Raw genomic sequence first — 22,363 nt, 5'->3', positions numbered from 1 at the left:
GCGGTGTTACCTCATCCTGCGCGGTGTTACCCGGTCTTGCCCGGGGCGCGCCGTGCTGCGCCTGCGCGGTGTTACCCCGTCCTGCCCCGGGCGCGCCGTGATGCGCCTGCGCGGTGGATCCACGTCCCGCCCCCGCGGGCCCGCGCAGGCGCAGTACCTCCAGCCCTGCCCCCTGACCTTGTGACCGCGGCCGGGAGGGACGCAGGCGCGGCGGGCGCAGGGGCTGCGGGACGCGGCGGCGCAGACATGTCGGGGGTCCGGGCCGTGTCCAGGCTGCTGCGCCAGCGGCGCCAGGTGCTGATTGGCCTGGTGAGTGGGCGCGGCGGCCGGGCTGCCGGGCAGGCGGTGCTCGGAGTCCGCGGAGGCGGCGGCGGCCGCACGGTGCCTGCGGACATAACGGGGCGGACGAGGGCCTCGGGCTGGGTCGCGAGGGCGGGGCCGGGGGGACACCGGGCTCGGCCTCAGCCGCCCGATGAAGGTCACGGACGCGCGGCGGCGGTGACTTCGGAGGATGCGGCCGCCAAGGTCGGCGCGGGCGGGGCAGCGACCGGCCTGCGGGGCCCGTGCCCGCTGCTCCCCGCCCGGTACTTCCCGCCTGGTGCTCCCCGCGCAAGGCCCGGGAGCGGGCAACGGCCTGCGCGGTCAGTGCTCGGGACTCCGTGCGCGCTCCGGCCGCTTTTCCGCCAGAGCCTCGAGCGGACTGGCAGCTGTGCTGACCGTTGGCCGCTGCCCGGGAACGCTGCTCCTCGTCCGGGCCGAGCCTCTTCCTGCAAGGAGTGTAGCGCGGTGCGGAAGCCTGGTGCCACCGGCCCGGCCCGCTCGCCCGGGAGCCCACCAGAACCGACCACCGGCCCAGCAGCCGGGGCAGCGCGCCCGGTCCTGCGTGGACCAGCTGTTGGCTTTGTATTCTCTGTCCTGGCAAACGTGACCAGCAAGAAAGACCCTTAAAAGTGTTGTCTTGGTGATGGTTTTCCCATGGGTATTTGATCTGCTCCCTGTGGCATAAAGCTGTCCCAAAACCCCGGTGTGAACTAAGGGGCCAGTTGTTCACGGGACTTCCCCGTGGGCGTCCCGGGTTTGCACAGTTCTGCGTATGCCACAGCGCCGGCCTCCCTAGAAGGGGGTGTGAGCTGCACCCGTGAGAACCAGGAGTGGCTCTGGTCACCTTGGGAGGAGCAGGTGGGCAACTGAGGGCACCTCCCAAATTGGAAATTGTAAGCGGGCAACGTCAGCAGAACAGAAAGAAAAAAACTTGGGGGTGTTTAGTGAGGAGGATGTTTTCTTCTTCTCTGATGTTTGCAAGTCAAACAACAACAAAAACAAAAAACACAGTCCTCCCGTTGTTCATCGATTTGCTCCAGCGGGCCCAGTAACGTCTCCATTTTGAGACTTATTACTGTGTTTGGCATATTGAATACGTCAAGGGTAGCTTGCTATCCCTCCACAGCGGTAGGGCGTTTGCCTTGCACACAACCGGCCCGGCTGATCCAGGTTGGATTCCTCTGCCCCTCTGGGAGAGCCCAGCAAGCTACCAAGAGTATCTCACCCGCACGCTTGGCAAAGGTTGGCAAGCTATCGGTTTGCAAGTCACTTTGTATTTTCCTTTGCTCTTGAGTGACAGCATATCCCACCCATGCTACCTTTGCCCCTGTGTATCTGTAGTTTGATGGACCCGACCAAGGGTCTGAAATTCTCACGGGCTGCCCTCTTCCTCAGAGCCTTAGCAGGTGTATGCAAAGCAGTGGTCTAATAAAGTCTATTTCTTTGGATGTACTTTAAATGTGCTTTTTGACAGTTGATTAGAATTGCAAGAGTTAGGCCATTGTATTTGTTTTGATTCTTGTGATTATTGGGCAGGGTTTGGCCACACCTGGCAGTGCTCTGGGCTTCCTCCTGGCTCTGTGCTCAGGGACTACTCCTGTTGCTCAGAGAACTGTTTGCAGTGCTGGGGATTAGACCAGGGTTGGCTGTGAGCAAGACGAGTGCCTTAGCCTCTATTCTCTCTCTCCAGCCCCTTGAAATAGTATACCACCATTGGCATTCAGTTCCGTTCTATGTGATGGTTTCATTAGTTCATTTGAAAAATTGTGACTTGGCTTGGTTTAATCTGGCATTGCCAGGAGTCCAGGGGGCAGACCCAGGTGCAGATCCCTTCTGCTGGGATAGACTCAGTTCATGAGAGTTTTGTGAAGAAACGTGCAGAACTTCTCCGTACCGCTCCAGGCCAGAGGTCACGTGGCCAGGCAACTTTGTGAGCTCTAGGTTCAGAGGCTTCAAGTTTTAACGAAATTAATTATACAGGTAATAGAAATTAATGATCCCAGAAAGTGTGTGCAGAGCTAAGGCTGCATGCACCTCCACAGATGAGCTCCGACTGGGTTGGTGCTGGGCCCTGTGCAGCCTTTCCCCCTTCTCCTGTGAATCTGCACGTGCGTTTCATCCCCTTTGGACATTACTGAGTTGACCTCACCCTTCTGACACCCCTCCTTCCCCGCCCTCCCAGTAGTTAGGGAACCTCTTCCAGATCCTTTACTTGCTGCTTACATTGGGTCATGCTGATCTGTTGTTCCTTGCCCCTGTGTCCCGGGTGTGGCCTGAGGTGAGGGAGCCCCACCGTGCCAGTGAAGAACGCTGGCCTTTCTCTCCCTCTAAGGCCCATGGGTTCCTGCAGTTCGGTTTTGCCCATTTCTCAGCTTGCCCCACTAGAGAAAGTTTGACGGCTTCTTTTCAGAGCACATTTGATAAGTAATTGATAAAAAAACATTAGTCTTACCTAAAGACAGTCTGGATTAAAATTGGAGACTCCAGATTCTAAGATCTCCACCCAATGGCTAGAGCCATACTGCACCGGGTAAGGTGCTTGCCTTGCACCCAGCCGACCTGGATTTGATCCCTGGCTCCACATATGGTCCCCGGAGCCCACCAGGGTAATCCCTGAGCACTGAGCACTGCTGGGTATGCTCCCCCCCCCCCAAATCTCTGCCAAATCAGAACACAAAGATTTGTGTTCCTGATGTCCATGGAGTGATTATACAATGATTTGCTCAAGATTTCATTACGTAAGTGCCACTTGTGTCTGTTTCTTTATGTGTATGAACATTCTAGAAAGAATAAATACCAAGGGAATCTCATTGTTTTCTATTTTAATTTTAAATTGATATAACAAAATGTACTTTAACATTTCAAGAACATTATCGATTTTGTAATGACTATCTTTGGCAAGGTTTGATTATCATTTAAAAATATAGCTGAACAATAAAGTAATGAGTATTTCTTTTATTTTAATTTTCTGGGAAAAAATGAAATTATCTTGCCAATAAAACAAATTACTTAAAATTGAAACCAGAGAACTCAAGAATACCTCTATAGCTGCAACCACTGGAATTTTGTAAGGTACCTATCCAGTTGACAGGCAGGGATGGGACGGGGTTGTGGGTGTGGAGGGAACCTGGGAACACTGGTGAGGGAAGTTGACACTGGTGGTAGGATTGGTGTTGAAATATTGTATGCCTAAAACTTAACTACCAAAAACTTCCTAAATCACAGTTGTTTAATTTAAAAAGAAAAAGGAAAGAAAAAGAATACCATTCTAACCAGTTCAGATCTACTTAGAAAGCCAGGAAACTGTGTTGATGTGGAGGTTTTAAATGTCCTGTGGCTTGCATTTGGTCTTGGGGCATAGAGCACCTGCTCAACTTTCAGCAGTTTTGGTTTGGTTCTGGGTCACACCCCACTGGTGGTACTTGGGAACTTTTCCCAGCAGCTATGCTGGGGGACCATGAGGTACTTACTGGGGTCAGCCCTTGGATTTTTGCCCCTCCCAAGTCCTTTCTTCCCTTAGGGAAGTCCTGTCAGATTTGGCTCTAAGTTCATTCCGTATTCTCAGACACACAGGAGCAGATACATGTCTCTCTAGCATATGTGTTTGGGGATTTCAGTCTGTAAAGTACATGCTTTGCCTTTGTGTGCGTGAAGTCCCGCTCTGGCTCCCAGCCCTGAGCTTGAAGAAGATGGGACTAAGATGACTGTTCTTGAGTGGTGGTACTGCTCTCCCAGCATGCATCCGCTGCCTCTGCAGCTTTCCTTCCTCCCTGTCTGCTGAGGAACACACACTGGGTGGTGATTGGCCGGTGGACAGTCCCAACAGTCCCACTGCCCAGGGAGCCTCAAGGGGAAAGAAAAATTGAAAAACTTCCCCTTTTTGTGTTTGAGTGGGTGAGTGTCCTCTGAGCTGCAAGAGCTTCCCCTAGCGTGCATAGCCCCTGCCCTCCAGGGGACAACATGAGAGGGGCTTCTGAGGGAGCTCTGATCCCGCCCAGCACACTCAGGCTCTCTTTGTGTCTCAGCAGTGTCCGGCCACGTCACACACAGGCTCCCGTGGGTTCCACTTCACTGTCAATGGGACTAAGAGGTCATCAGCTAAAGTTTCAGATTCTGTGAGTACCTCGTTTCTTTTCCCTCTTACACTTCCCTGCTGGGGGGCGGAAGCAACAAGCAATATTGGATTTTGATATAATGGTGCACAAATAGATGTGCTGTCGTACTAGTATTGATGTAGATGTACTAGTATGTGCTGTTATTGTTTAACGGAAGAAATCCTTGCCCAGTGTATGTTCAGATCTCTAGTTATCCTAATGCAAGTAGGAGTAGGTATCAACCCTGTTTGCTTCAGCAGTGATGTATCTGTGGCCCTGGTCAGTGTCACGCGGAGCACCAGTAGCCTGCGGTATCTGTGGACTTCCTGAGGAATAGACATTGTCTCCACCAGCAGCCTGGGAAACCATGGGCTTCCCTAGGGGCCTTGGGAAGTGACCATGGGCCCTTCTGTGCTGAGTGCACCTACTTCCTGTCTGTGCAGCAGCTGAAGGGTCCAGGCTGTGGTTCTCGGGTGCTCCCAGGTGGGTGGAGGTGCTGTTGGCCAGGGGAAGCAGGTACCATCACAGAGAGTGTCACTCAGAGTAGGGCAGCTTCTGGCGTCCCCATGTCCTCTGTTGTGCCCAGAGGAGCATCTCAGCACATGGTGGGAGTCTGGTGCAGTGTTTACTATGTGGCCCCCACCCCCTAGTATACCTGGGGGCCCCTCCTGTCCGGTGGGCTTGGTGGATAACTGGGTTTCTGTCTCACAGATTTCTGCACAGTATCCCGTGGTAGACCATGAGTTCGATGCAGTGGTGGTCGGTGCTGGAGGGGCAGGCCTGCGAGCTGCATTCGGCCTTTCTGAGGCTGGTTTCAACACTGCCTGCGTCACAAAACTCTTTCCCACCCGGTCCCACACTGTTGCCGCCCAGGTAAGAAGGGGATGCGACACTTCTGGACTTTGCAGATCTCGGTGCACACCTTCCCTCAATCCCAGCCCGTCTGCCGCCTGGAGCTTGTTGTTACTCATTTCTGCTCCTGTTAAATTGGTCTTCTCTGACGCCCTGATCCCAGTCTGAGAGGAGTTGTGTCCTTGGATGAGTTTTCTGACCGTTGTTACTCTCGCTTTTTCTGCTCTCTCTTTCCCAGGGCCTTGCCTGTGCAGGGCCAACCTTGGGGGTGATAACCTTGATCTTACAGGACAGAAATTGTCACCTCAGGGGAGAAAGAAAGGGAGGGGAGTGTGCTGATATCTGAGATCCAATTCTCAGGCCCTGGGAAGTTCTCCCGTGGCCCAGTTCTCAGGCTCTGGGAAGTTCTGGGTCCTGGTTCTCAAGCCCTGGAAATTCTACCATCACCCGGTTCTCAGGCTCTGGGAAATTCTTCCGTGACCCAGTTCTTAAGCTCTGGGAAGTTCTCCCATGGTCTGGTTCTCAGGTCCTGGGAAGTTCTGTGACCTGGTTCTCAGGCCCTGGGAAGTTCTCCTGGCCCAATTCTCAGGCTCTGGATAGTTGCTTCACTGGTGTGTGATGCCATGTATAGCCCATCTGCTGTTTGGGACACAGTTTCCTCAGAGGCAGAAACAGGGATCTTATGGCCCACAGCATGAGGGCCTGTGATTGGCCTTCAGCAGCCTCCTCAGGCACTGGCCACCAAGACCCTAGTTCTGAGACAGATCTCCTGGGAGCCTGATGGGGCTGTGGTGTGTGCAGGGTGGGATCAACGCTGCTCTGGGGAACATGGAGGAGGACAACTGGAGGTGGCACTTCTACGACACAGTGAAGGGCTCCGACTGGCTGGGAGACCAGGACGCCATCCACTACATGACGGAGCAGGCGCCTGCCTCGGTGGTGGAGGTAATGTCCCTGTGGCTCTGTCTGGGAGCTGTGCCAGCGAGGGTCCTTTTGTGGGGTCCCCAGGGCTGGGCTTGGAAGTGGAGAATGCACTGTAAGTACGCATGTCTCTCTGCCTCACAGCTGGAGAACTATGGCATGCCCTTCAGCAGGACCGAGGATGGGAGGATCTACCAGCGCGCCTTCGGGGGCCAGAGCCTGAAGTTCGGAAAAGGTGGACAGGCCCATAGGTGCTGCTGTGTGGCTGACCGGACTGGCCACTCACTGCTGCACACGTTGTATGGACGGGTGAGGCCATGTAGTGCCTGAGGAGGGGCCCCTCATGAGTGGGGAGGTAGGCAGAGCAGTGAGGCCAGCCCAGAGCCACTCAGCTGCAGGACATCAAGGTGTTAGTGACTGGGGCGCAAGCTTCTGCCTGGGAACGCGGTGACCATCACCTGGCACGTGTGCGCACACACGCAGTTACCCACAAGCCATGCGTGCCCAGTGTGTGCGTTTCTGAGCTGACTGATGTGCTTCAGTGCTGAGTGCCCGTCATTTGTTCTGAGTGTTCACGGATCAGAGTGTCTCAGTTCTGAACTCTGGCTTTCAGATAAGCAGAGACACAGCTTTTTTTTTACAAAGATCACAACACCGGTGGCTTCTCTGGCATGACAGGCGTGTGGCAATCCTGCCTCTGCCATGAACTGTCCCGTGGGAGATGGCATTTGCCAGGAGCCTTCTGTTAGCCAAAGGGACTGTGCGGTCCAGGCATGTGTGGAGCTTTTAGTGGCGATTGCTCTGCTGCGGGTCACGTGGTGCTCTCCAGTCTAGCCCCCACCCATGGCCCGTGACCACGACCTGGCTGATGTGCTCTGGGCCATGTGCAGCCAGCAGCTCAGTGTGAGGCTGGCCCCCGTATCTGGCAGAAGCCCATGGAACAGAGTGCCTAGGCTGCCTCGGGAGATGTGCTTCCATCCTGTGGCTGCTTTTGTCTGGCATGTAGATGTGAGATTGTCCCGTTACTGTTGTCTGGGCAAGTGAATGTGCACCCTTTTCCACCTGGCACTATCCCAACCACATCTACCCTGCAGGATGCACACCCAGGCCAAGTCTGACTGCTCAGCAGTGTTAGCCGGACATGGGTGTGGCACTGTTGGCCATCAGATCAGGATTTCGTCTCTCCTGTTTTCCAGTCTCTGCGCTATGATACTAGCTATTTCGTGGAATACTTTGCCTTGGATCTGCTGATGGAAAATGGGGAGTGTCGTGGTGTCATTGCCTTGTGCATAGAAGACGGAACAATCCATCGCATCCGAGCCAAGAACACTGTTGTGGCTACTGGGTAGGGACCTGCTTGTTGCTAAGTTCCAGCTCTGTGGGGAAGCGAAGTTACAGGGTTCATTCTGTGGAAGCAGGTGCTGTAGACTCAAGGTTCAGGTACAGGCTGCTCTTTGTTTTTGTGCTGCTCCCAGCGATGCTCAGGGCTTACTCCTGGCTCTGAGTTCATGTATCACTCCTGATGGGGCTCAGGGAACCATATAGGACGCTGGGGATCAAAGCCATATAGGCTGTGTGCAAGGCAGGCACCCTCTCCGCTGTGCTCTCTCTCTGGACTGACTCTGTTGTAACCCAGTGCAGGCAGTAAAGTAGCTGCTTGTCTTGTATGTGTGATGGGGACAGAGCACCCCTGGTAATGGCTACAGTGTCACTTGGTGTGCAGCTGGTGGGGCTGGAGTCAAGTGGTATCTTCTGGGCAGCAGATACTCTTCTGTCCCTTGCTTTCTTGGGGACAGTTGGAGCATGTGAGCTCTGTTCTACCCACTGGAGTTAAGATTAAAAAAGGGAATTTCAAGGGTGGAGAGATGATACAGCAGGCAGGGCTCTTGCCTTGCACACAGCTGACCTAGGTTCAAACACCGGGACCACACAGAGTACCCTAGCTCCACCAGGAACACCTGAGCACCTCTGGGTGCGGCCCATACACGACAAAAGGGAGGGGGAAGGATCCAGAAACGTAGCTAAGGTTTCGTTATGAAGTAGCTGTGATGTTGTCACAGAGTGCTCAGAGTGCTTGTTCGTGAAGGAGACCCCTGTCCTGGGCTCTGCCGCCAGCACGTCCCCTGAGGGCATGGTCCATGCGCTCACCTACCACTCTGTTGCCTGTTCTCCAGAGGCTATGGCCGCACCTACTTCAGCTGCACATCTGCGCACACCAGCACCGGGGACGGCACTGCCATGATCACCAGGGCCGGCCTCCCCTGCCAGGACCTGGAGTTTGTCCAGTTCCACCCCACAGGTAGGACGGGCTCACAGGTACCCCAGTTGAGGCAGCCCTGGCCTGGATCCAGGGTTTTCTTTTTCTCCTTGACCCCTGTTTCCCTGAGCTGGTTTAGTTCACTGTCCACTCTGGTTCAGAAACAGGTGTCCAGTTCAGTTCCCTATGAGCTTGTCAACTCCCCAAACCTGCTAGGCTTGTGGCTTGCACTGATGTGCTCATGGGCCGGTAGTAATAGGACCTTGGGTAGGGGTGGGGGTGAACACAGGGATGGGATGGGCACAGGGACACACATGTCGTCCTGAGCGGAGGGCTACATCTGATCAGCTCCAGTACCAGGTGGGCATGAAACCAGGTATGTGGGAAGGACACATCTGTGGCAGGCAGGTCTCCCCCACACTGGGGAGGGGGGGTCAATGTACAAAGGTGGGGTTCAGATGGGAGGGCTGAAGGGGCAGACACTGCAAGGCAAAGAGTCATTAGTGCAGAAATGGTAGCTCAGCACTGGAGTTTAGGGATGAAAAGCAGACATGAAAAGCATCTTGGGACAGATCACACCCTTAGTCACTTTCTGACCTATAGCCCAGGGACTGCATCTGCAGTGGCAGTCAGCACTTGACACGTTTGTGCTTTGAATACGTCATGCCGGAGGTGCTCGGGCTACGCCTAGCTCTGTGTGGAGGCCTGGCTCAGGTGCTGGCTCTGCGGTGTTGGGGACTGGTCCCAGCCTTCTGCATGAGAGCTTGTGCATTACCTTTGAGCTTTCTCCTTGACCTATATCACTACCTGGTTTGTTTGGGGTCACGACTAGTGGTGTTCAGGGGAACTGTGTGGTGCCAGGGATCAAGACCAGGGTCAAAACACAGAATGTAGCCTGCTTCGCGCTCTCTCCAGCTCTGCTACTAACTTTTAGGGAAAGATAGATTGGGTCTCATGAATTTCCTCCTGCAACTTACAGTTCCATATCTTGTGCTTTTTTCGCACATAAGTGGTAAGCCACTAGAGTAAGTTCCACTAAAACTTGGAAAAATGAAAGGTAGTGGAAATACAAGAATTTGCATCCTTGTTCTAAAATTAAGATGGTCCTTTGGAGTAATGATGAAAGTGTTTTTAAGTTACATTGATACTGCATTTGTCACCTGATTAAGAACATGGAGGCGCTTGGCATCCTGGTTTTTTGTCACATTAGTGGACAACATTGAGAATCAGGGTGCAGCCCCAGCTGTATTGGCAGGCTTGGAGTTGGGCTTCTTCTCTTCTGCTATGGGTCATCCGACAGGTCAAGTTTCCAGGCCTTCACTTTGTCTCTGAGGTTGCTGTCTTTGAAAATGAGAATAATAAGCGATTGTTACAAAACGTGATTATGGGGCCAGAGTGGTAGTACAGCCAGTAGGGTGCTGCTTTGCTTGTGGCCAACCTGGGTCTGATCCCTGCCACTACATGTGGTCCCCTGAGCACAGACTAGGAGTAAGCCCTGGGTACTGCTGGGTATGGCTCAGACACCCCTCCATTCATCACCCCCCAAAAGACAGCTTAATTATGAATACAAGGACCACCTAAGTATTCCTTTGAAAAGCCTGGCCTGTGCTGACATTTGGTCACTTCAGGTAGCAACTTCCCAAGCTGGGTTTTCTTCCCTGGGCACCACCATCGTATGGAGCATTGAAACATCCAGCAATAGACCCTGAACTGTCTCTCATATAGTTCTGTTGAGGTCTTATGTTCAGGAGCTGGAGGAATAGGGCGAGAGCCGAAGCACATTGCCTTGAATTTTGAAGTCCTGGTTTCAGTGCTGGTCGCCATGTGGTCCTTGACCACCACCAGGAGTAGAAAACTGACAGGTGTGGCCTCCAAACCAACCAGCATTAGCAGACCAGAGATCTAGCTGAGAGCACATCTTGTGTGTGAGGCCTTGACTCCATCCTTCTGCTGTACTCAGTCGATTCTGCCTGTTCCTTACAGTTGGCCAAAACTTCCTTAAAAATATTTGTTCTGTTGAGAGTATGAATCTTTTTGTATTCTCTTCTCCTCTCCCCTGGAAAATGATTTGTATTTGACATATAGACATGGAGGTTGTCAGCTTTAAAACTTACTGGGTTCTCTGCAGGCATTTATGGTGCTGGATGCCTCATTACGGAAGGGTGCCGCGGAGAAGGGGGTATCCTCATCAACAGTCAAGGAGAGAGGTTCATGGAGAGATACGCGCCTGTTGCAAAGGACCTGGCATCCAGAGATGTTGTGTCTCGGTCCATGACTCTGGAAATCCGAGAAGGAAGGTGGGTGTGATTCTGTAAAGACCCTGAGTGCATGCAGGCAGAGCCTCCTTCCCGTGTGGCTGTTGTCGTCTGGTGTCCTAGCAGCAGTCAGTTCCTCCCTCCACCTCAGGGGCTGCCCTCTTCAGTACATCCGAAGACCTAGAGCTTGAGGACTCTGGCCAATGGATTAAATGTATCTTGAGTCTGTGGAATATAACCTGTGAGCACGTGGCACTTGGAGAGCAGCACACACCCTCTCCTTTGTGCAGGCGGTTGGCACACGCATCTGAGATGTTTGCATGGTTAACACGTAGAGGGCGTGTAGGGCTCTGCTGTGGCAATCACTGGGGAGTACTCAGATTCCGCTGCTTAACTTCTAGTACTTCTGTACTACTACTTTTTCCTTCTGGCAGGGAGCAACCACACCCGGCAGTACTCAGGGATCACTCCTGGTGCACACCATACGTGGGACCATATGTGGCGCCTATGATCGATCTGAGTTTGGCTGTTTGTGAGGCAGGTGCCCTATTTCTAGTCTCTAGTCCAGAGCGTCTGTACTCCAACTTTGGAAGTCGCATAGTTCATTGGCATATTTAGAACAAAGAGGGCTTTTAATGCATTGGACAAGATAAAACACTAGCCAGGAGGACAGGTTCTGTCGAGTTGTTCACGGCCGTGCCCCAAAACTGGGTCTCCTGTGATTGTGGTCAGGATGTAAGAAAGGCAGGCGTGAATGGGGATCTGGGAAGGGGACATTTTCTCCCGTCTCTGAGTCTGGCACTTTGGCTCCAGTGAGCCATGCTCTCATCCTCTGCCCTCGGTGCTCTCCACAGGGGCTGCGGGCCTGAGAAGGACCATGTCTACCTGCAGCTGCACCATCTACCCCCCGAGCAGCTGGCCGTGCGCTTGCCTGGCATCTCGGAGACAGCCATGATCTTTGCTGGCGTTGACGTCACGAAGGAGCCAATCCCTGTCCTGCCCACAGTGCACTACAACATGGGTGGCATTCCCACGAACTATAAGGGACAGGTGAGTGTGGAGGCCTGCAGCAGGCCACGTGCACAATGGATCCCAGGGCCACACGTGGCTCTTTGCCGTTCCATTAAAGAGTATTGGCTGCTTTTGATGTACCACAGCAGGAGTGAGGGTCTTACCATGCCTTCCAAAACCAGTTTTAATTCCTCCTGTGAAAATATTTCATAAGCAGTGTTTTCAGTTTATGATGACCTTCATTCATTTTCACACTGACCCTGTCTAATGAGTATTTATTACAGTGACTGCCACTGCAAGCTTGCATGACTTTTACTCTCTGAAAAGGGGTGGGGAGTCAGAATCAAACCAGCTGTGTAGATGAATGGTAGGAATTCATCTTATGTGGATGACGGGTAAGAATTGTACCCATGTACATGAGTGACAAAAATGCATCCTGGCATACAAGTTGTAGGAAATGTACTCATGTACACAGGCAAGGAACTATACTTAAGTACATGAGGTTGGGAACTGTGCCCATGTACATGAGGGAGAGGAATCGTGCCTGTGTACATGAGGAGGCGGGAATCGTGTTCGTGCACGTGATGAGGAGCTAGAAGTATGGATTGATGCTCCGCGTATGCCTCCCAGAGTTGCGGTCTCCCACCCTGCTCCCTTCATTGCCTCTGGAATGCATGGGATCAGGGTTGGCTTGTAGGTGGCATGTGAGGTTTCTGATGCACATCAGATGGGAGAAGTCAGAGTTGCTCTCGTCCTTCCCAGCCTGCTCACTGGTCTGTGGGGAAGATGGTCCGTGCAGACTGATCTCCTATACCATGTCTGCTCTTCTCTCCCATAGGTGCTGAAGCACGTGAATGGTCAGGATCAGGTTGTGCCTGGGCTGTATGCCTGCGGGGAAGCCGCCTGTGCCTCGGTGCATGGTGCCAACCGTCTGGGGGCAAACTCACTCTTGGACCTGGTGGTCTTTGGCCGGGCGTGTGCCCTGAGTATCGCCGAGTCCTGCAAACCTGGTACGTGCTACCAGGCTATTTGAGGGGGCAGAGGCCACCGGGTCTCATGTATAAGAAAATGCACTCGGTGGTAGCTGGTGCAGCCCTAAACAGGGTGTCCCATAGCTCTGACAGCTATATTGGCCTGAACAATTCAGAGGAAATTTTCCACCAAGTGGGGTTCGCAACCATGTTCTTTGGAGGAATCACTTCAGATTAGCTAGGAATTTGGTCATTTTTATGCGTTTCTGCTTTTCATTTTTTGGTGTCTGGGAGTGAGCCCAGGGCCACATGTATATGATGCATGAGCTCTACTGCTCAGCCAAGCACCAGGAAATTGTTATCTTGAGGGGAATTATTACATACCAGTTATCATATACTAGTGCTCTGGTTTTGTAATAGTTATTTGAGGTGCAATATTAGTTTAAACAGTTATAAATGAATTCTTGGTACTTGTAGAAGAAAATATTCGGACCTTTCTCAAAACTTAAAGGAGAGGGGGAAGATTTAATGCAAAAAAAACAAAGGAGATGTGACTGTCCCAGGCACATGTATTCTGTGATTATAAAATCATAGAATTGGTCTAGACTGGTAGTTGACAGACAAGAGAGATTGTACAGCAGATAAGATACTTGCTTTGCAACGTGGCTTAGCCGGGGCCAGAGGAAAAGTATAGCAGGTAGGGCCTCTGCCTTGCATGTAGCTGACCCAGGGTTAGTCCTCAGCATCCCATATGGTCCTCCAGGAAGCACCAGGAGTGATCCCTGAGTGCAGAGCCAGGAGTAACCCCTGAGCATTGCTGGATGTGGCCCAGAAACAGAAAGAAAAAAAAAAAGCAGCTGACCCTTATCCAATTTCTGGCACTACATTTGAACCCCCAAGCACGAGTAGGGGTCATTCCTGAGTACAGAGCCAGGAATAGCTCCTGAGAACTGCTCCATATGTCCAACCACCCCTCCACACCCTCCCACCCTCTCTTTTTTGGGGGGGCGGGTCACACCCGGTGATACTCAGGGGTTACTCCAGGCTTTGCACTCAGGAATTACTCCTGGCAGTGCTCAGGGGGAACATATGGGATGCTGAACATCAAACCCAGGTCGGCCACATGCAAGGCAAACACCCAACCCACTGTGCTATTGCTCCAGTCTCTTCCCCCCTTCCTTTTCCCCAGCAAAAACCTCAACTGGTGGTTATATCTTTCATTTTCAGTAGTTTGGGGGCTACTGCCAGTGGGGCTTGGGATTAGGTACTAGGGTTCAAATCTGGGACTCCTGCGTGCAAAGCCCCACTCAGGTCCTTTGGCCCCTCTCCCTGGCACCACTTGAGAGATTTCTTTCTGGACTTTTTTTGCTAGTCTTGTGCCTTGGTTGATTCTTTGGCCCCATGCTAAGTACTGCTTCCTCAGCTTAGATTAGGAAAGGTCATGACACAGTGTGTCCTTCTGAGCTTCTGTCCCACCTTGTTTTGTTTTTAAAGGAGATAAAGTTCCCTCAATAAAACCAAATGCTGGGGAAGAATCTGTGATGAATCTTGATAAGTTGAGGTTTGCAGATGGAAGCATAAGAACGTCAGAACTGAGGCTCAATATGCAGAAGGTAAGAGCTAGAGCACTGTATATGTGGACTCTTCACCTGGGCCCTGCACCTGTTCTCTGCACCTGGGCCCTGCACCTGGCCTCTGTACCTGGGCTACCCACGCCCTGCTTGGGCCCCGCTTGGGCCCATCCTTGTGGTTCTGCTCTAAAGGAGACTAGGAGTGAGTAGATGAAGGTCCTGGTTCGTATTTCTCACCCCCCCCCCCCCGCCCCCCCGAACTCTGGAGTTGTATAGCCCAGAGCAGAACTAGCAGCTCCGTAGCACCAGGGACATCTCGTGTTCTCCTGGGGTCTTGGTGTGGCTCCTTAGACCGACTCATGTGCACCGTGGCCTGAAGGGGAACAGGGCAAGGGCTGAGATGCTTGACCTCTGCTAGAGCATCATTTAGCACATATGCTGAGGGCCAGCACATTGCCTGGGAATCCATTCCATTACCACACCAGCTTCCAGCAGCTCTGGGATTGCCCTGAACCTGGGCCCATCATTCCCTTTGAATGCAGGCAGGGAGCAGGCGTGTGGTTAGTGGATGGAAGCCGGAGCTGGGCATTCCGGTGGCACGTTGGCCATGGAGATACTTCATCCTCGGGCCACATGAGCTTGAGCATGGGGAGCGTGGCCTATGTGCGGAGCTGAGAGGGTTTTTTTTTTTTTAATTTTAATTTTTCAAATTTTTTAAATTTTTAAATGAATCACAGTGAGGTACAGTTACAGACTTACAAAGTTTCATGCTTATGTTTCAGTCATACAATGATGGAGTACGCACCCCTCCACCAGAGTCCATTCTCCACCACCAATGATCCCAGTATCCCTCCCACCACCCCCACCCTGTCCCCCCCATCCCACCCCGCCTCTGTAGCCGGGCATTCCCTTTTGCTCTCTCTCCTTTTGGGCAATATAGGTATTGAGTGGCCATCATGTTCGGTCTGTAGTCTACTTAGAGCTGAGAGGGTTTCACATTTAGTGTTACTAGAGAGTCGGTGAAGCGGGAGTTACAGTATAGCAGGAAAGGTGTTTGCCTTGCCACACCGACCGGGGTTCACTCCCCCGCATCCCATATGGTCCCCTGAGCAACGCCGGGAGTAACCTCTGAGCATTGCTGAGTATGACCCCAGAAAAATGGGTGCCACATATTTAGACTAATCAGGCAGTATGTAAAACAAGTAGGAATTGAGCTTGTGAAATAGAGGGATTGTGAGTTCGCAGATGTGATTTCCGTCCACTCAGAAGATGTTGTGAGATGTGTCCTTTGCTTTCCTCTCTGAACGGGAGGGAACCATTAACAGGTGCCAGAGGCACCAGCCCTCCGACCCGAGACAGCAGAGCTGTGTGCACTGACTTGGGGAGGGCCATGGGAAGTGGGCAGATGGAAGGCCAGGCCCAGTGCTGAGAGATCAGCACACACCAGTCGTCCCTTTTCACGTGTGTCTTCGGAACACTCATTTTGTAAGACAGGAAAAATGTTTCTTCAGCACCTAAACGGAACTTAGGTTGACTCCGTAGCACGTTTCTGAGAAGTATAGACAGACTGTGACGATGTGAACATACTTAAGAAAGTGGGGGCCGAGTGACCAGCGGAGCAAGTGCTGAGGCTGCAGGCCTCCGACCCTCCATCCTTGCTCCCCTGCAGACTGCCATGGTTCCACCCCAGCTTGTGAGTGGACAAGAAGGCTCTGGTAGAACCTGGCAGCACCTTTGCCCTTCTGCCACCTTAAGTCCGGCCCAGATTCTGGTTGGGGTGATATGCCCCAGTGGTGCCTGGGTTGCAGTTGTTCCTCTGACATGGTGTGCTTGAGTCTGAGACACCTGCTATATGGACCCCTGGAGTGGACCCATTAGCCAGCACCTGATTGTACTGATCAGAGGAATGAGGTTATTGTCCTGGATTGGGGGTTTAGTCACAGAGCTGCACAGTCTACCTGTTTAATATATACAAGTATTTGATAGAAGTCAGAAGGAAAATCTGGAGGCTTCACAGTTTGTGATTGCTCCCAGCTCGGTGCTCAGGAGACCTTACATGATGCCAAGGCTCTGATTAGGAGCACACACGTTCAAGGCGAACGCCTTCCCCGCCTCTCTCTGACCCAGCTTTGACAGCTTCTCACCTTGTCCCATGGGGCTTAAAGAGTCACCAGGGGTGGGCTGGGGAACGAGCTTGGCAAGTTCCCCAGCCTCATCTGTGCACCTCTGCAGTCGATGCAGAACCATGCCGCCGTGTTCCGAGTGGGCAGCGTGCTGCAGGAGGGCTGTGAGAAAATCAGCCAACTCTACGGGGACCTGAAGCACCTGAAGACCTTCGACAGAGGTGCGGCCACTCCCCTGCCTCCCCACACACCCACCCCCAGGGCTGAGGCTGGAGCTCTGTCACACCTACCTTCCCCCTCCTGTGCTGCAGGGATGGTATGGAACACCGACCTGGTGGAGACGCTGGAGCTGCAGAACCTGATGCTGTGTGCGCTGCAGACCATTTATGGTGCAGAGGCCCGCAAGGAGTCACGTGGGGCTCATGCCCGGGAGGATTACAAGGTGCGCAGACTGTCCTGGGCCCTTTCCACAGGGTTGTAGGCTGCACTTGGCTCTCCAGCTCCCTCTCCCAGTTGTGGACAGAAGTCTTTTTCCCCTCCTACTTTTGCCCCTTGTCCCTGCCTCCTTGCCCTGGCCCCGCACCTGTATTTCTCTCCTGCCCATTCCTCAGCTCACCAGGGTGAGACGTACGGAAGTGGCTTGCTCTCGCTGGGCTGCTGAGGAGGCAGAGCCTGTGCTCAAGGGGAGTGACATGATGGGCTCGCTGCTCTCTGTCTTCCGAGGCAGAATGGGGTGGCTTAGTTTGCCCTGACTCAGCTGAAAGCACTTGCTGAAAATCAGAAGCTACTCCAGGCTGGGTCCTGCCCAGTCCCAGCTTTCCTACACCCTTTTGGTCTTTGTTTGAAAAAGCTCCATCACCAGGTTTTTAAAATGTCTTTTAGATTACAGATCAGTAAGAGAAAGCGAAAATGTTTGACAGACTTGAGGCAAGTTCTGCCATTGCCCACTGGGTAGTAGGAAGAAAAACAGCTCGACTCCTGTGAGCACAGGGTGGGGCATCCACTGGCCCCGGGCTAGCTGCTGTGTCCTGTGGGCCATTGGTGGACAGCGGACAAGCCAGATTTGGCTCTCGGGCCAGTCTGTGGGCTGTAGAGACCTGGTGTGTGGCCCCTAGGTTTACATCTCATTTGTTTTGTGGGGCATGCTCTCAGGTTTGCCCTATTTTCTGGCTGTTCTGCTCTAGTAGATGTAGAAGAAACTTCATGGTTGTGTCATTTTCTAAATCATGCGTGCCTTCTCTGGCCTCAGGTGCGGGTTGACGAGTATGATTACTCCAAGCCCATCCAGGGCCAGCAGAAGAAGCCGTTTGCAGAGCACTGGAGGAAGCACACGCTTTCTTATGTGGATGTTCCGACAGGAAAGGTGTGTATGGGGCTGTGTCTGCACTTGTATAGACAGGGAAGGTGTGTATGAAGGTATGAAAGTATGTATGGGGCCGTTGTCTGCACGCGCCCAGGCAGGGGAGGTGTGTGTATGGGACCACGTCTGCACATGTACAGATGGGGAAGGTGTGTTTGGGGCTAAGTGTACATATGATGTGTACAGACGAACAGGGAAGGTATATTGTGGGAGTTTGGGGGGTGGGTCGCTCTGCTACCCACCCCTCCCTATACTGTCCCCCACCCTCTTCCTGGCCCCTGTACTGTGCCACTCAACTGTTCAAGTGACAGCGCCAGTGCCCTCTCAGGCACTTGGATCATTTTCAAGTGCTGAAAACTGTTCCAGGGAGGCCCTTGTTGTCTGTGGGTGGGTTTGTGGTCAGTTTGAGTTCCTAGTGGATTTTTCAGAAGGACCTGGGAGCATTCCTTTAACTTGCCATCAACTCTGTTTCAAGGTCAAGCTGGAATACAGACCCGTAATTGATAAGACTTTGGACGAGGCTGACTGTGCCACCGTGCCACCCGCTATCCGCTCCTATTAAGCAGAAGCAGGCCCCACTCTGCACCATGTGTCCTCACCGACTGTGTGTTCCGGTGCCCGCCAGAGCCAGGGCAGCCAGCTTTGCGGCCAGTGGCCAGGCCAAGAGCTTGCCAGTGATCAGCATGCAGGAAAGTCACTCTATCCCTATACCTGCTTCGTACTTGTGTAATGCTAAAACCAGGCACCTTCAATAAAACATAAACTACAACCTTATTCGGATTCCCAAGTTCATTTAAGGGCTTACACTTCAAACATGTTCTTTGTGGATCTGAAATGCAAAGTATGATCTTTCATTCTGTGGTATGAGCCCAGGTGCTATGTGGTAGTACATACTCCTGCATGGGAACCCTGGCACCGCCCTTGATGTTTCTCCCCGTTGGGGGCTTCACTAGTTGTGCTCTGCTTTGACAGATGGCACCAAACTAAAGTGTTATAAGGGACTTTGGCAACAATAATTATTTCTGTTGTCTCCCCATTGGGATGTCCAAGTGTGAGCCAGCAGTGGTACACACCAGCTCAATGTGTTACATAAATAGAGTGTATGACCATTTTTTCCGCAGTTACTGCCCAAAATGGAAATGCTAAAAAACTATATTAAGATAATTTCTTACTGATTAGTAAACTCCAGAATTTTGTGCAAGTTGTGAGATATTACACTAAGACTCCAGATCATTGTAGGCCCTACTGAGGGGACTTCAGCAGCATCTGAAGTACACATATTTACCATTGACCCAGGAAGTCCGCTTGGAGGACCCAAGGAAATTGGCTAAGAAAAAGAACACAGGTAAGTCCTGGAGCATTTGTAAGACAGGAAACAACACAGATGGGCCAGATGCTGGCTAGTCTAGACGGCTGAGCCTCAGGGGTCAGGCAGTCACACAGCAAAGGTCATGCAGCAGTTGCAGGGCTGGCAACTAGCCTAGGGGTGGCTCAAAGGGCTGGTGCTTCTGCAGGAAGGAGCCCTGGCTTCAATCCCCACCACCCCCACCACTGGGTGTGGCCCCGAGAAAAAGGGGACAACTTCCAGCCTCTACTGCGTGGGCAGAGGTGGGCTGACATCCTTTGCCAATAGATATTTGCAGCCCCCAACTTGAAAACAAATTTGAAGGGGCTGGAGTGATAGCACAGTAGGTAGGGCGTTTGCCTTGTACACGGACAAGGGTTCGATTCCCAGCATCTCATATGGTCCACCGAGCACCACCAGGGGTAATTCCTGAGTGCATGAGCCAGGAGCAGTAACCCCTGAGTAGCGTCACTGTCACTGTCATCCTGTTGTTTGTGGATTTACTCGAGTGGGCACCAGTAACGTCTCGATTCCTCCCAGGCCTGAGATTTTAGCAGCCTCTTCGTACTCATCTTTCCCTACAATTGGAGGCTCTTTCAGGATCAGGGGAGTGAGACCTGTTATCTTTATGTTTTTGGCATATCAAATACGGCCACGGGTAGCCTGCTAGCTTACCAGGCTCTCTGATAGACATATATATATTTCTATGATTTGCTGCCTAATGTCTGAACCCCATCAAATATGGTGCAACAGTTATGGAAAATGGGTAGGAAGCGTCTTGTGTGTCCGGAAAGTGGCCTGGAGTGTGAGAGAATAATGACATGAAAAGGATTTGGAGGCTGGAGCGATCGCACAGAGGCAGGGCATTTGCCTTGCACGCAGCCGGCCCGGCCTGGCCAAGCCGGGTTCAATTCCTCCGCCCCTCTCAGAGAGCCCGGCAAGCTACCGAGTGTCTCGCCCGCATGGCAAAGCCTGGCAAGCTACCCGTGATGTATTCGATATGCCAAACACAGGAACAACAAGTCTCAAAATGGAGACGTTACTGGGTCCACTCGAGCAAATTGATGAACAATGGGAGGACATTGCAGTGCTAAAGCACCGTGAATCACAAAGTTATTCCTAGTTAGGCTTTTGATGCACAATGTTCCATCACCAATTCCTCCACCAGTGTTTCCGGATTCTCTCTCCCACATCCGTCCCCCAGTCCCCACTTGTCTTGTCATCTTGACAAGCACCTTTAAAATCTTGTTATTAAAGTTTGAGTCTTGGAATTCCAGTGATACTGACTCTGTGGTTTGGATATTTAGCTCTATCATTCCTTAATACCACTGATGTACCTGAGTTCCCTTAACCTCTGCCCCCATTTCTTCTCATCTATCTCTTCTCTCTCTTTCCTTCTTCCCTCTGTATACTCTGGGTCCAAGGGTCCAAACCTCTCTCCTTTAAAAAATTGCATTTCCTCATCCTGTTACTCTAAATACCACATATAAGTGATATCCTGTGTTTATCCTTCTTCTCCCTTTCTCCAGTTAACACGATGTTTTCCAGTTCTCGTTCATGCTGTAGCAAATTGCATGACTTCATCATTTCTTAGCGCTGAGTAGTATTCCACCGTTTATATATACCTCTTCGTGATCCACTGATCTGCTGTTGAATATCTAGGTTGATTACATATCTTAGCTATTTTGCTGAGTCTTGCCATGGATAGTGGTGTGCTTATAACCTTTTGAATGAATATTTTTCTCTCATGGGGGTTACATATCCCAAAGCAGCTCAATTTTAAATTTACTGAGAACTCTCCATACTGTTTCCACCAGGTTGAACCAGACATAATTCTCACCAGCAGTGAATTCCTCCAAATCCTTTTCATGTCATTATTCCCTCACTCAGCGGCTGGGTATTGGAGGTCGGCTGCCAAGCCTTGGTCCCTCGAAGCAGGGAGAGCTCTCATCCGCCCCGCTCTGGGGTGCCCCGAGTGAATACAGCCTGGCGCGGAGTCCCCTGAGTAGGGTGTGACCCAAAAAGCAAAATACAAAAAAAAAAATCTGAAGTGAATGAGTCTAAATCTTAGATTGGATTCCACAGCAGCTAACCCTGAGATAGAACATTAAAGTGACCAGAGGGTATTTGATAGGAGGTGACTGGAAGCCAGCAAGCAACTCGAGTTTGAGGTGTGGCCCCCCCAAACAAAAATGTGAAAAATAAATGTTCATACTTAAATAACCAACATTACTTTAATGTGTAAAATAACCAACATCATTATTTGCTTTTAATCAAAGTTATGCAGTTTAAAGTTTCACACTGTCCCCTCGATCCACTGCAAGCACTCAGCAGCACTGCCTCTAGTTAGCTGGGGCAGGCGATCCCATAGGGGATGCTGTCACCACCATGGAGAATAGAAAGCCAGGTGTAAGACACCCACTCACACCACACAGCAGGCACTTGGCAGTGACTGAAAAAGGAAGGTCTCCAGGTGCAAATGTCATGGGGCAACTGTCAGTGACCCAGAGAACGAACAATCAGCTGCTCTCCCAGAGAGTGTGGCGGCTGGACACATGCACGTGTGAGCCACATGGCCATGTATACAAAGGCAGGCGACTGGGCACAGAGCTGGTGGCCACTCATCTCTTTAACAAAGATTGGCAGAGGCGTGGGAGGAGGTTGTGGAAAGTGCTGGCATGAGGTCATCAAGGTAACAATTGGCATTTTCAAACCAGTGCAGAGAAAGCAGATATAAGGAAAAGCAAAGACAGACCTTACAAGAGAGCGTGAAAGTGGGGAGGACTGTCTCCCAGTGCGCTTCCAACCCAATTAGGAGGGAACTAAATCCTGATGGCTGAGCGATAGGGACAGCACATCAATACTTTAAGCAACAGAGACAACAGAACAAGGACAGAGTCCTGGTCTATTGGCAAAGGGGGATCTCAGTACACGGGCTGATTATCTCAGCGCAGGGGGGCTGCAGAGCCAATCCCTCAGTCATGCTGGGGGTCTTAGTACACGGCTGTCTCCTGTGCCTGCAGCAGAGCTGTGGACAATGCCTCCTTGAGAGTGGCATATAGGAGAGGGTCCCAGGTGGGTCTTACCAGGCACAGGGCAAACCATGCATCTCAGAGCCAGAGGCTGGGGGTCTGAGGAGTGGGCGACTGAGGCAGGTGTCTGAAGGTGCCAGGCCTATCTTTTGGTGTGCCTATTTGGGCAGCGGGTAGCAGACTGGGGTGAGGGTCTGACACAGGTGACAGGTAACCTTGGTTGGGGTGGTGGGAGAGAGTAGTTCCTTAG

The 22,363-nt window shown here is 52.0% G+C and overlaps 1 protein-coding gene across 2 annotated transcripts; it reads left to right on the top strand.

Annotated features, from left to right (window-relative positions):
* The first annotated feature begins 181 nt into the window (after nucleotides 1–181).
* On the top strand, nucleotides 182–18,510 carry SDHA (succinate dehydrogenase complex flavoprotein subunit A). 2 transcript variants are annotated; one of them, XM_056135208.1, is made up of 15 exons: nucleotides 182–309; nucleotides 4,350–4,436; nucleotides 5,127–5,288; nucleotides 6,069–6,212; nucleotides 6,333–6,497; nucleotides 7,385–7,533; nucleotides 8,363–8,487; nucleotides 10,574–10,742; nucleotides 11,555–11,750; nucleotides 12,550–12,721; nucleotides 14,177–14,295; nucleotides 16,486–16,597; nucleotides 16,688–16,818; nucleotides 17,626–17,739; nucleotides 18,212–18,510. In XM_056135208.1, exons 1-15 carry the CDS (start codon nucleotides 247–249, stop codon nucleotides 18,296–18,298), a joined length of 1,995 nt encoding a protein of 664 aa, XP_055991183.1. In that variant the 5' UTR covers nucleotides 182–246; the 3' UTR covers nucleotides 18,299–18,510. The 2 variants fall into 2 exon arrangements, with proteins under 2 accessions (XP_055991183.1, XP_055991182.1); XM_056135207.1 differs by having other exon boundaries at nucleotides 4,347–4,436.
* The last annotated feature ends 3,853 nt before the right edge of the window (nucleotides 18,511–22,363 follow it).

Source organism: Sorex fumeus, unplaced genomic scaffold, assembly GCF_029834395.1.
Source record: "Sorex fumeus unplaced genomic scaffold, SorFum_2.1 ptg000110l, whole genome shotgun sequence".
Classification (NCBI taxonomy): Eukaryota; Metazoa; Chordata; class Mammalia; order Eulipotyphla; family Soricidae; genus Sorex; species Sorex fumeus.
The sequence above is the reverse complement of the archived record's forward strand: the minus strand, read 5'-3'. Positions and strand labels throughout refer to the sequence as shown.

What these genes read in the sequence shown, in the direction of transcription:
- SDHA (XM_056135207.1), top strand. Translation starts at nt 247, where the DNA reads ATGTCGGGGGTCCGGGCCGTGTCCAGGCTGCTGCGCCAGCGGCGCCAG. An exon ending in TGTCCAGTTCCACCCCACAG is followed by an intron (nt 8,488 to 10,573) that starts GTAGGACGGGCT and finishes GGTTCTCTGCAG; the next exon opens with GCATTTATGGTGCTGGATGC. An exon ending in ATGCCCGGGAGGATTACAAG is followed by an intron (nt 16,819 to 17,625) that starts GTGCGCAGACTG and finishes CTCTGGCCTCAG; the next exon opens with GTGCGGGTTGACGAGTATGA.